This window comes from Tupaia chinensis, unplaced genomic scaffold (assembly GCF_000334495.1).
Source record: "Tupaia chinensis unplaced genomic scaffold, TupChi_1.0 Scaffold143970_1, whole genome shotgun sequence".
Classification (NCBI taxonomy): domain Eukaryota; kingdom Metazoa; phylum Chordata; class Mammalia; order Scandentia; family Tupaiidae; genus Tupaia; species Tupaia belangeri.
Window position 1 is genome coordinate 361,235 of NW_006203821.1, and position 12,982 is coordinate 374,216.

Consider the following 12,982-nt stretch of genomic DNA (forward strand, 5'->3'; position numbering starts at 1 on the left):
ACAGCCGCGAGCTGCGCCTGGAGAGCATCAAGTCGCAGATCCTGAGCAAACTGCGGCTCAAGGAGGCGCCCAACATCAGCCGCGAGGTGGTAAAGCAGCTGCTGCCCAAGGCGCCGCCGCTGCAGCAGATCCTGGACCTGCACGACTTCCAAGGCGACGCTCTACAGCCGGAGGACTTCCTGGAGGAGGACGAGTATCACGCCACCACCGAGACCGTCATTAGTATGGCCCAAGAGAGTAAGCGAGCTGAGGGGCGCGAGCGGTGGGGTACTGGCTAGGGCTTTGGGAAAGGGTCCTTCCGCTCCGAAGCAGGGCGCTCCAGGCTGCCCCGGCCGGGAAGCCTTTTCCGCGAAAACTTGACGGGTTGCGGAGCCGGAGCTACTCCTTAGAAGTTTTTCCCGCGGCGGCGATGGGATGAGTTCTGTGTACGCCCAGTTCCCGGAGGTGGGGTGGCAAATAGGGCAAGTGGCAAGAAACTGCCTCTCGCACCTGGTGTGCGGAAAAAGCCCCGGGATGTAGGAGTCCAGGGAAGCTGGGGCCCGCAGCGGAGAGAACCCGCACCGACCCCGTCCTGTAGGGCCGTGGTGGGGAGATAGAGAACTGGATCGGGGGGCTCTGGGAACCTCGCAGTCACAGCTGGGCTGCAGTGCCATCTGGCTCCCAATCGCCCTGGCACCGAAACTCCCCACCCCCTGCACCCCCGGGCTGCAGTGAACAGCCCTCCCTCCTTCCTCCTGGAATAAGATCCCTGAGCCCTGTAGCCCTCTGGCAGCCTAGCTGGCACCCTTTCCGTCCTGAGCCGCGCCTCGCACCCATCTCCCCAGGGGCTGGAAAGGCTGTGCCTTCTTGGTACTGGGGAGCTCAGAGAACTCAACTCCATTGCACTGGGGGCTAAGGACACCCATGTGGCGACGCAAAGCTTAGTGTCTCCTCTCTATTTACTCAGTCCTACCAGCAGCTGGACTTACTGAGGAAGACTTAGGGAGAAAGAAATAATTGGTGGGTGAGGGGAACCCAGACATCGGAGCCCCTAGCCAAACGGAAGATGAACATGTTAACAGACGTGGGCTGCTTTGAAATTTTATGGCCTGGAAAATCCAGGCAACTACTACTACCCCCATCCTAAGGTCAGGTGACCCCCTTTTCCTACCGAGGTGCCCCCCTCTTCAACTCCAGGGAGCCAGGCCCTCTCTTATTCCCGAGTGGTTTGCAAGGTCCACCCCACCACACACTCGCTGTTTGGTTTTATGGCTCTGAACAGAAGAAGGGGGAGACTGGTTTATTGGCAGATGGGTCATAAAAGCTGCGGGCTGAGGGGAGACGTAGTGGCCCACCCCCATGGGAGAGGCACAGGAACCCAGGTGTGCATCTGGGAGGCCGAGTGCCTCCTACTGCCACCCATGTATTTCTGCAGAGCTTCACTCCGCAGCACTTGGTCAGGGCTGTAAAGAAAAGAAAGTTCAAAGAACCCGAAAACTCTCAGGTGGAGGGGCTGGCAGGCTTGGGGATCTGGTCTTAGTTTCCTCTGTCTTCCTTCTGTTCTTAAAGTTTCTGCTCTGGGAAGCCAGAGTCTGAGCTTAGGACGGGTGGGGGTGGGGATTCTAGGAAACAGTCAAACAGGAATTCTGACCGAGTTTGCTGGAAGTGGATGAGAGTACAGCGGGAAAAGACACTGTGGCCCGTGGCGCGTGTGAGATTTCCAGACTGCGTGATGGGGCTGTGGGCTTCCCCTCGCCCCTCACTATCCCTCAGTGTCCCTTACCACACAGGCACAGCCCAGAGCTAACTCTGAGAGTGGGGATGCGGGAAGTGAAGGGAGTGCCTGCACCGACGGAGCTGTGCAGGTTAGGTCTGGAGGAGCTGGGAGGACCGCAGCAGGAGGGGACCTACCCCACCTTGCGCCCCCTGGACACCCCAGGACTTGGGTAACTAGGGAACCCGGTCTCGGGCCAGGTATTGTACGTCCCCTTTAAGAGCCTAGCTGAGCTCTTAAGAGAGGGAGGGGGAGTGGAGGAGAGGGGAGGGAGAGAGGGGAAAAGGAAAAAGAGACTTTTATAGTCTAATCCCCAGGGACCCGCTTTAATAAGAGACTTGTGCTCTGCTAATCGGGGGAGGTGTTTGTCAGCAGAGATGGCCTCCGCTCCCCTCCCCCTCCCTCCCCTCCCCCAGCTCTCTACTCTGGACCCCAGCCCCCACCCCTCCTAGACTGCTCTGCCTGCCCTAGTTCCGTTCCCCCTCTCAGGCTCTTCCACCCCAGCCTTCATACTGAGAACCCAGCCCCCTGCCCTTCTGGGAGCCAAGCCCAGCCCCTCAGTTTCTCCCTCCTCCCCATACCAAGAGGCCCCTGCCCTCTCAGCCCAACCTCCTGCCCCTAGGCCCTCCAGCCAGGCTTGGGAAAGTGTGTGCTGGGGGGTGGTAGGGGGAAGGGGAGGCCTTGAGCAGGGAGGGGGTTGGGCTTTGCTGAAAATAGTGCAATGACCTCTCTCCCCCACCAGCGCCGCCTACTAAACCTGACCTGCTGCCTGCCACCAACCCCATCAATCCAACACAGATGTGGCCCCTTCCCTTCCCCACTGGAGCTGGGCCCGTGTTGGGGACTCTCTCAAGTCCCCCCCCCCATTTCCCTCTGTGACTCTACCTGCTTCTCCTTTGTTCCTCCTCTGTACCCTTTCCAGCCCTTCTCTTTACCCTACCAGGTTTAGCTCTGCCCCATCTTTGGCTTCCTAGCCCCCCCTTCCTATCTCTGCCCCAGACTTCTCCAATACCCAAACATTTCTTCTCCCCTTACCACCAGCCTCCCCTCTTCCTTCCTCCCCTTGCCTCCTTTTCTCTGGCTAGCTCCTCTAACCTGCCTTCCTCCCTTTCGTTCTTATCTCCATCATCTCATCTGTCTCCTCCCCTTTTCCTTTTCCTCAATGTCCTGTCTCCTTATAGGACTGTCCCTAGATTGACTGGGGGAGAAGTCTATGCTGACTCTGAGCTGGGGATGGAGTTCTCATCTGAAAGAATCAAAGACAGAAGGGTGGGGCTTTGGTGCCATCCCTCACCTCCAAACCCCCTTTAGTGGGGATGTTTGGAGCTAGAAAACAAGAAGGCACTGCTATTTTCATTCTTTAATGCTCAGCACTGCTATGAAGCAAGAATCATTATCTGCATCACATCCAGAAGTTTGGTGGTTAAAATCAGATACTGGGCTAGCCAGGTCAGGTAGTAAACTCACTTCAGTTAGAGCCAGAGTTCAGCTGCCCAGAAATTTCAGGTACTTGCCTATCTGATTTAAGATCAGAAGATCAGGAGGTCCATTCAGCCTGTACTCACTGAGTAGTCTGGCACTATAGGAGGGACTAAAGCTACAATGGGGAGCAAAGCAGACACAGAAGACAGAACCAGTGGACAGTGTCCACCACGATGGAGTACCTACTTAGTCCCTAATGACAAAATAAATGGACAATTCTTATGCTGACAGTAGGCATACCATGCTGTTTGGATTGCTGCTTGTCACTCCCCATCTCACCAGTAACTGCCCTGCCCCATAATCTGCATCTCCACTCCCCAAATCCTACTCCAATATGGCACCATCACTGAAGCTCCAACCAATAGAGTAACTGGGACTACCAGAGCCTTGGGACCTTGAGAAGAGTCACAAAAAAAAAAAAAAAAAAAAAAAAAAAGAAGCTGTGGAAGGACTTTGTATCTTGTCCTGAATACACTGGGTCATTGGAAGTCATGACGTATTTTTGTTTTTCTATGCAAAAATGCATTGTGACTCTTCCCAGGACCCAATATGTGACAGTAAGCAGTTTCCTCCCCCTCTCACTTGGAGAGAGAGGGTCCTCCTTCTCCTAGGTTAGGAGTGGGGAGTGTTGACGGAGACAAGATGTTAAATAAGTCCATCATGGCTATGCAGAATTCGAGACCTGAGCATGATACATAAGGGCCTGGACTTCCTGATCATACTTACACAGCTCTGGACACTCATTCCTGATTCCTCCTGTCTGTCCAGAGTGAGAATGGATTATTTCTGTCCAAGGAAGATACGATTTGGGGCATTCTCAATTGATTTAAAGAGATTAAGAGAAACTGGGGGACCAGCAGTTGGCATAATGGCTATGTTGCTGGACTCTCATGTAGTCGACTGTGGTTCAAGTCCCGGACCCGGTGGCTTAAACTCATGACGGGTGCGTGTGCACCCAAGATCCCAAGAAGAGAATAGAGGAGAAGGGATTACGGCGTGACCATCCCCCTTGGGGAGTGATTTTTCACTTTCTGTCTGTCTGGCAAGTACATGTGCCCTAAAGCAAAAACCTCTCAAAAAAAAGAAGAGGAACTCGGAGGAGTAAAATTGAGTAGAGGCAGATATTGAGACCCATCCTCTAGACCTAAGAAGGGTCAGTTTATGGTCCAGAAGTAGGAGAAATGAGTCAGAATGTAAAGTTGGGAAGCTGAATCTTGTTCAAGTTTTTACTGACACCAGACTGAGAAACCAAAGCAATCTCAGGGGAGAAAAAATTATAGTTGATCTGGTGTGACTATTTAATTTCTGATGTGTTGGTCAAAAAAGAAACACGTTTTTCCCTTCCTCAAAAGCCAACATGGTAATAGTGATGATGCCATGGAAGCAGCTGAGGAAACTTGTTCTTAGGGGGGAGTAATAGGAAGACAGTTGCACATGAAATTCCTTGGACAGTTCATTCTGCTGGGTGTGTTATCCTAATGGGAAAGAAGCAAGAAACCTAGATAGATCTGAATCCCAGTTCCTGGTTTACTTCATGGGATAAAATTTTTAAAAAAGAATTATTTTTATTTAACTTTATTTATTTATTTATTTTAATTTGACCAGAGAGGGACGGAGTGAGAGAAAGTGAGAAGGCAGGCCACCAGGCTGGGACTGGAATCACAGTAGGCCATGTGGAAGTCCAGCACCTTTAACCACGTCAACCTGCCGGCCCCACTTCATGGGATAAATTTAATCCATGCTCCTGTCTGGACCCTGGGCTATCCCCACTAAAGCCACCTGTTTGGATATTTTTAATTGGGTGGGGTGCTGAGAGGTGGGGAGACTGAGCTGTGCCATGTTCCACCTGCCCATCAGACAAATCAGAGAAGAAATGTGGCAAGGTGACTTAAGGACAGCGTGTGTGCTAAGGGACATGGCTTCTATGAACAGCACCAAAGCCTCAGAAAAAGTCGGAGGGAAGGAAAGATACAGATGGAGGGAGAATTCCCTATCTTTGCAGGTCATCTGTTGAAGGGGAATATATGTATCAGGGCAAGTGGATTTAAGAGCATGGGTGCAAGTTAGTAAGGCCTGATAAAGCCATCCTCTTATAGAGAGGAAGCCTGTTTCTGGTACCAGAGAAGTGGGAGTCAGCAAGAGAGGCAGAAGGGTGAGGAATTAGAACACTCAAGCTGAGAACTCCAAATTGCCAAAGCCACCCAGGGCTGCTGATCCTCTCCACAAACACCCTTTACTGATGCTGTGCCCCCTTCTCTCTCATCAGCGGATCCCGCAGTGCAGACAGATGGCAGCCCTCTCTGCTGCCATTTCCACTTCAGCCCCAAGGTGATGTTCACAAAGGTGCTGAAGGCCCAGCTGTGGGTATACCTAAGGCCTGTGCCCCGCCCAGCCACAGTCTACCTGCAGATCTTGCGACTGAAACCACTATCTGGGGAAGGGACAGCAGGGGGAGGGGGCGGAGGCCGGCGTCACATCCGTATCCGCTCACTCAAGATTGAGCTGCACTCGCGCTCCGGCCACTGGCAGAGCATCGACTTCAAGCAAGTGCTACACAGCTGGTTCCGCCAGCCGCAGAGCAACTGGGGCATCGAGATCAACGCCTTTGACCCCAGTGGGACAGACCTGGCTGTCACCTCCCTGGGGCCAGGAGCTGAGGGGCTGGTGAGCAGGAGGCCTGAGGTGGTGGTGGATATGTTTAACTTGGCACTGAGTTGGCGGGGATGTTGGAAGAGACTAGGAATGGGAAGGGGGTTGGGGGACCATTATTATTTCTCTGGGCCCAGTTTATACTAGAGGACTTGGGTGGGTGGAGTGGCAACTATCACTCTTCAGAGATCCCAACCAGACAACAGCTGAAAACTGGATTTGAGGCAAAGGCATCAGTAAATGGAAGATCTGTGGGAATGCAAAGACTGGCCATGGATAAGGTCCTGGGACACCGGGCTGATGAGGGTCAGGTCACCAGGAGAGGAAGAATGAGGGAGAGGTGACTAGTTGGCAATAAAAGTGGGCAGAAGATAAAAGGCTAGGAGTGGGAGCAATAGGAAAGCTCTTGGTGCCCCTGTTGAGAGGCAGGTGGGAAAGGCACCAGAAGAGGCTCTGTCACATGTCTTTTCCCCCTCTGACCCACAGCATCCTTTCATGGAGCTTCGCGTCCTAGAGAACACAAAACGGTCCCGGAGGAACCTGGGCCTGGACTGCGATGAGCACTCAAGCGAGTCCCGTTGCTGTCGATATCCCCTCACAGTGGACTTTGAGGCTTTTGGCTGGGACTGGATCATCGCACCTAAGCGCTACAAGGCCAACTACTGCTCTGGCCAATGCGAGTACATGTTCATGCAAAAATACCCACACACCCACTTGGTGCAACAGGCCAATCCAAGAGGCTCTGCTGGGCCCTGCTGTACCCCTACCAAGATGTCCCCAATCAACATGCTCTACTTCAATGACAAGCAGCAGATTATCTACGGCAAGATCCCTGGCATGGTGGTGGATCGCTGTGGCTGCTCCTAAGGTGGGGGACAGAGGATGCCTCCCCCACAGACCCTACCCCGAGATCCTCCCAGCCCTGACCCCAAACCCCCAAGCCCTAGATCTCCCTCCACCTCTTCCCATGAGCATCACACCTTGTTCCCTGACCAAGCAGTGTGCAATACAACAGAGGGAGGAAGGTGGGGATTGAGGGGTGAAGAGTTTGGGGGAATGAGGGAGAAGGGGTATGGTCAGGGTGGGAGTGTTTGAGGTATGCAGGTGAGAAAGTTTGGTAAGAAGACAGAGAGATGTAGAGACAGAGAGGTAGAGAGAGAGGAACAAAAAGAACAGTGGTGAGAAGGCAAAGGGATAGAGAAGCAGACGAGACAGAGACTAGGCAGAGACAAACACTGAGAAAGAGACCGAAATGGAGTAATAAATGAAAACCCCACACCAAGCCTCCTTTCTTCCACTGGCAAGGTGAGGGGCTTGGTATAGTTTGGGGAGATCCCCTGACTACTCAATAGGAGAAATCAAAAGCCCATTCTTAGCTTCTTCTTTCTCTCCCTCCAACAGTAGCCAGGGGAAGGGAAGAAAGGTCAGGAGCAAAAGTTAAGGACTTGGGAATTTTATTTATTTATTTATTGTGACTTTTCATTTTTTTTTTGGTATTTGGCTTTACTGGAATAGGAGGGCCCCTGCCCACTGTGCCCCTATTAGTCCCTTAGCCCCAAACCCTGCTCTTCCTCAATACCCACCCACTTAAGCACTTGTATAAAGCCTCCAGGGTTGGGAATGGGAGTAAAGGGCAAGAGGGCTGATACATGGAAGTTTCTCACCCATAATCACCCTAACTCAACCTTCCTGAGCCAAACTGGTTGAAGTATAGCCAGTGATCATGGAAATAGTAAGAGGTTAGGGTTTATGAGCTGGGAGGGGGAACCCTCAACATCCAGGATCTATATGAGAGCCACAAACCTAACCCTCAGGTCCACCTTCGTGGCATAATTAGCCAGAGGGTGCAGCCTGCTTATGCCCAAATTCCCCTCAGCCAAGAGAGACCAAAGAGCCTGTGGAATGCCCCTGCTCCCAGCCTCTATCTTCAGGTCAATAAAAAAAAAAAAAGTATAGAGATCTCAGAGTCCCCAGGTCTGGGGAAGGTCAGGAGGGGTCAAGAAAGGAGTAGTGAGGCTGAAGGTAGTTACAGGGCATTTGAATCCAAATCACTGCTCTGGGGTAGGAAATAGAGCCAGCAGACCAAGGTGGAAAGGATTCTGGAGGGGGGACGTTTTGGTCCCCCAACCCCAAAGCTCAGGGTGGAAGGGGAGAGAACAAGGGAGCAGAGTGTCTATAATTATTTTTATCTCTTATTTTTGGAATCTAGCAGTACCTGGCAGCAGGGAGGGGATAGTAGAGTGGGGGAAAGCATCTGCGAAGGCCAGTTAGGACAAAGGATGGGAAGGATGAAGACTCCCTGATTTGGAAGGCTAGGAAGCAGGCAGACTGGTTGCCACTTCAAGTCACTAGCTGGGCCCATTCGTTCCTCCCACAATCCTGACTCACCCTCCTCTGGACGCACTGTGCCTCAGTTTCTTCCCCTCGATGGAATGAGAAATAGTAGCACCCGCCACAGCCAAGAGATGAATTCTGAGCACTTACCACGGGCACTTTATGGACATAAAATACCTCTCGCTGTGGGACAGATAACCAGGGCACCAGAGTAGTGGTGAAGACGTGAGGCTTAGAGGAGTCACGGGCTTCAGTGTACAAATTCCCCTCTGCCTCCCAGCTGGACAATGCCTGAAGCCAAGGAGTTGAGAATCTCCTGATTCATACCCTATCCATACCTCACCGCTAGACCTCCTGGCTCCAGGAAAGAGCCTGAGATAACAGGCAAAGAGGGGGGGAAGAACCTTCAGCAAAATGATCACTAAATATAGCCAGCAGTTATGGGTCTGATAGAAACAGTACTGAACTAAAGAAAAGTCTAAGCTGGAGAGGAGAGCTGGAATGCTTGTTCTTTCCAAGAGCACGACTCTCCCAATTGGTACAGACAGTACAAGGGGCAAAGGTGTGTGGCTGCCCTTGGGAAAGCGATGCTGATGTGCTTTAGCATCCTATTCCTATTCTCACAGTGAGAAAGCAAGATAAGGTGTTTGAGTAGAGAAATAGGAGGGGCTGTTAAGCTTTTCAACTTGCCTTCTTCCATTATAGCAGCTATGCTAACCCCAAGCCTCTCCTCTCTGGCCCTGTTCTTCCTCCTTCCTTCTGCCCCTATCTTGGAGAACAAGATACATCTGATCATCAACACCATTCACATTTCCTTTGTGGAATAAGAGGAACAGAGAAGTGAAGAACAGAAGATGCTTTTCTCCGAGGTCAAATGCCTCTTAATCTTGGCACAGGGTTGGGATTGGGCAATAGGCATCAGGTAACTTCCTGCTACAAATTCCAGACTTGGGACATTAAACTTGGGGGACACTTAGAATATTGCCCCTTTAATACCACCAAATAAAGACCTTTGTGTGTGGGGGGGTGTCTTCTCTTATGAACATAAATCTATGAGCTGAAGTCTCACTCCCCTGTTCCTCCCTAACCCCAGAGGCATGGGGTGAAGGGCCTTGGGCACACAGCCCAGCAACTCAGTGGGAGCTAGCACCCCCTCCCACCTTATGATGTGTGTGGACCTGGCCAGTGCCCCTCAAACATATCATTAGTGTAATTATTATTTACTTTGTGTATTGGTTACATTGTGTGTGTGATTGCCTTTGTTAAGGGTGTCTGAGGAGTATGGGGCTGCCAGGGGCACTGGAATGCCGGGAAAGGACTTCTTCACTGAGATCAAGGCTTCCTGGAGGGAACCACTGCAAAAAGGCCATCAGGCAGTTTTCAAGTTATGTGACAGAGGGCAAAGATGGCCATAGGGTGCTCTGAGTTTTGGGATGGTCACATGACACAATCCAGCACTTGAACCTGAAAAAAGAGAAATAAAAGCAGTCAAAGAGTTTAGAATTCAGTGCTGAGCTCTTCTGCCTAATTAAACGCTGTATTTGTATCTCAGACACCAGGAACCAAAGAGGTACTAAAAAGACTTGAAGCAAGAGAAAAAACACTAAGTGTATGCGATGAGCGTTGGGATATAAAGCTAGGGGAGTACGGTCAGAGGAAAAGGAGGGGACTTAGTCCTAAGTCCTGGACAACATGATCCAAAACAATCCTAAAGATGGCAAAATCCTTCTCCCAGCCTCCACTAAATGGAAACAAAGTTCTCTTGAAATGATCCAGCTAATATCTGTATTCTATAGTCCCTGATCCTAAGTTTCCTCACCAAGTTTCACTCAAACCCATAAACTAAACCAACATAGCCAGTATCAAACCTCCCAGTGCAACAAGAGTGGTTAAGCATCTCAAAATTTTTTTTTAACATTTTATTATTTTTTAATTATTTATTTAACTTTATTCATTCATTCATTTTTATTTTGACCAGAGAGACACAGAGAGAGAGAGAAGGTGAGAAAGCAAGCCACCAGGTCCAGGATTTGAACTGTGGGAGCATCCAGCACCTTAACCACCACGCTACCCGCTGGTCCCAAGCATCTCAAATATTTTAATCTACTAAAAATTTCTCCTGTGTACCTGACTATAATCCCCAGGGCATACTTAGGGTAGCTCCTGTGATGTCAACTTGACCCAGAGTGGGGAGAGGTCTACTGTGGGTTTAATGTGCTGCTATGCTTGCCCTGTCCTGTTGTATCAGCAGATTGACCTACAAGACCTTGGCTGGGATTAGGTAAGGGTGAATTAGGTACTGTATCCTTCCAAAGGAAATGCCTTAACCATGACTACCTCTAGTTTTGGCCTGAGCTAAAAAGAGGTTTTCTGGGTCAGCAGATGGTGTAGAGGTTAAGGAGGCTGGATTCCACATGACCAACTGTATTACAAGTCCTGGGCCCTCCAGGACCCAGTGGCTTTAAAAAAACATGCCAGGAGGGACCAGCAGTTGGCGTAATGGCTATGTCGCTGGACTCCCATGTAGTCGACCCCGGTTTGAGTCTTGGACCTGATGGCTTAAACTCACACTAAGTGCGTGTGGGTTCGTGCCCAAGATCCTGAAAGGAGAATGGAGAAGGGATTATGGCATGGCAATCCCTCCGGGGAGTGATTTCTCACTTTCTGTCTCTCTGGTGAGCACACGCGCCCTATAGCAAAAATCTCAACAACAACAAAAAGCCAGGTTCATGTGTGTACATGCCCAAAACCCGGACAGTGGAGTGGAAGGAACTGCAGCAAGGTGATTTCTCTCTCCATCCCCCTCTCCCCTGGCAAGTAAACAAGCCCTATAACAAACACTAAAAAAAGGGAGGGAGGTTTACTCCTCCTAATGCTCTTTTGTTTCTCTACATTGAGAGGACACACAGAAGCAGCACTATAAAATGACCTGCAAGCCTTTTAGTCTTTTTTTTCTTATCTGATTTTGCCCTTTTCTTTTTTCTCCCTACTGTTAGGGCCCTAAGCTAAGAACAAGGAGGCAGTGCCATTTATAGCATCTGGTCTGTTGGGCAGAAACAGGATGTCTATGGTCCTGGGAATACCATCAGCTTTCCTGCCAAGGAACTAGGACTGAGGAACAATTTGGACTCTTTCTAGTCTCCAAACATTTAACCACAATGATTGATATATGTAAGTGGCTATGTGCACATACACACATGCTCAAACTAGTTCACTCATCCCACTACGGGTGGGTTGGTACCTACTCAAGAAATAAAAATTTCCATTGTACCCTAGTCACCTCGTAAAATTAAGAGCTAATATTTATTGAATGATTACTATGCAAACTATAGCATACAAACTACTGAGTATCTGATAGGACAATACACTTAATTCTTGCAGCAACTTTCATGCTAGAGTTTCTTTTGGTAGTCTGAAGAGTCACAGAACGATTAAGTAATTTAACCAGAGTCTCAGAGCTAGTGTGGTAGAAAGGAATTAAACCTAAGTAGTTGCTTCACAATCACATTCTAATCTACTAATAGTAATATGAGAGGTGGAAAACTACAGGGACGACACAGAAGAGATCATCAAAGGGTCTGCAAGGGTGTGAAACCTGTTATTGTCCATCCCTTTAAAGACAAAAACTAGGGTCTGGACATAGTATGTGAAGGGGAGTATAGATTTCAGAGGGTAGGGTGGAATTCAATAATCAGAAGTAACTGACATTGCTTGTAAGAGGAACTTTATGTAGTTCCTTCCTGTCCCTTCATCTGTACTTCTCACATAGGACAGACATAGCACCAGGACTCAGCTCAACATCAAGAAGTCCTGCCCATCAAATCTTGGTTCCTACAGCCCTCACAGCCATAGAAGCTTCTAGCCTTCTATCTCCAACAGTTCTTAAGAGTTGGGGTGGGGGGGAGGGCAGATTAGGAGTGATGCTGGAGAAGAGAATGATCCAAGACAACCATAAAAAGGTAGAGATTTATAGCTGAGGAAGCTAGTTCCCTCCACTGCTTTTATAGACTCCCTCATTAAGAGCTTCCAGGTATGCAGAGAATGTCACAACTTAAGGACAAGGAAAAGAAGACTGGAGCCAGCTAACTGCATCTGGATTTTGGATCAGCTACACTGGAAGACTGGGGGATAGTTAGGAAGGATACTTGGACCCCAGATAAAGAATTACAAGCCTGGTTATCTGTTCCATCTCCAAATGGACTTACTACTTTAAGGCTGAATTAGTAAAAAGACATGGATATCTTGAACCACTCAGGCTGAAAACAGAATGTGGGGAATGACTACAATAAGACAGAAAGAGGAAAATTTGATGATCAGGCTTGGAGTCTGGAGGCTTTTAAATAACATATGAATAGCTGCTGAAATGATATGAAAAGCTTAGTAAAAACAAAACAAAACAAAACAAAACAAAAAACCCTACAAATTAGGAAATTCTGTATTCAAAATTTGGAAAAGGAAGCTGAGTGAGAATGATTAGGCTTCTAGAAGAGAGTCCTAAAGAGTAAGGCTGAATATCTTTCTGGAAGGTTATGGAGGATAAAAAAGAGGGGAAAAAAAAACTCTGAAGGATCTATTGTTATCTCCACTCCACTATCACTATCTGCGATCTATTCCCTTACTTATTTCTTTTTTTGACCATCCTGGGGTAGAACCTCCTACTTAATCTATGCTCTCATGTGCAAGAAAACGATTCTCTCTGGTTTTGTTCTTTCCTTTTCTTTCTATTTTTTAAGTTTTGCTATAAAACATGTGTGCTCACTGGAG

At 49.2% G+C, this 12,982-nt stretch overlaps 2 protein-coding genes across 2 annotated transcripts in view; one reads left to right on the forward strand and one right to left on the reverse strand.

The window, feature by feature from the left end:
* Positions 1 to 9,239, forward strand: part of GDF11 (growth differentiation factor 11) — a 27,013-nt gene extending 17,774 nt beyond the window's left edge. The window contains exons 2-4 of the mRNA XM_006165639.2: positions 5 to 237; positions 5,502 to 5,899; positions 6,371 to 9,239. Coding sequence (XP_006165701.1) covers positions 5 to 237; positions 5,502 to 5,899; positions 6,371 to 6,751 — 1,012 coding nt within the window. The 3' untranslated portion in view covers positions 6,752 to 9,239. The remainder of the gene's footprint in view (positions 1 to 4; positions 238 to 5,501; positions 5,900 to 6,370) is intronic.
* A 125-nt stretch (positions 9,240 to 9,364) lies between these two features.
* Positions 9,365 to 12,982, reverse strand: part of SARNP (SAP domain containing ribonucleoprotein) — a 90,117-nt gene continuing 86,499 nt past the window's right edge. The window contains exon 12 of the transcript XR_337030.3: positions 9,365 to 9,682. The gene's annotated coding sequence lies outside the window, so the exon portion shown is untranslated. The remainder of the gene's footprint in view (positions 9,683 to 12,982) is intronic.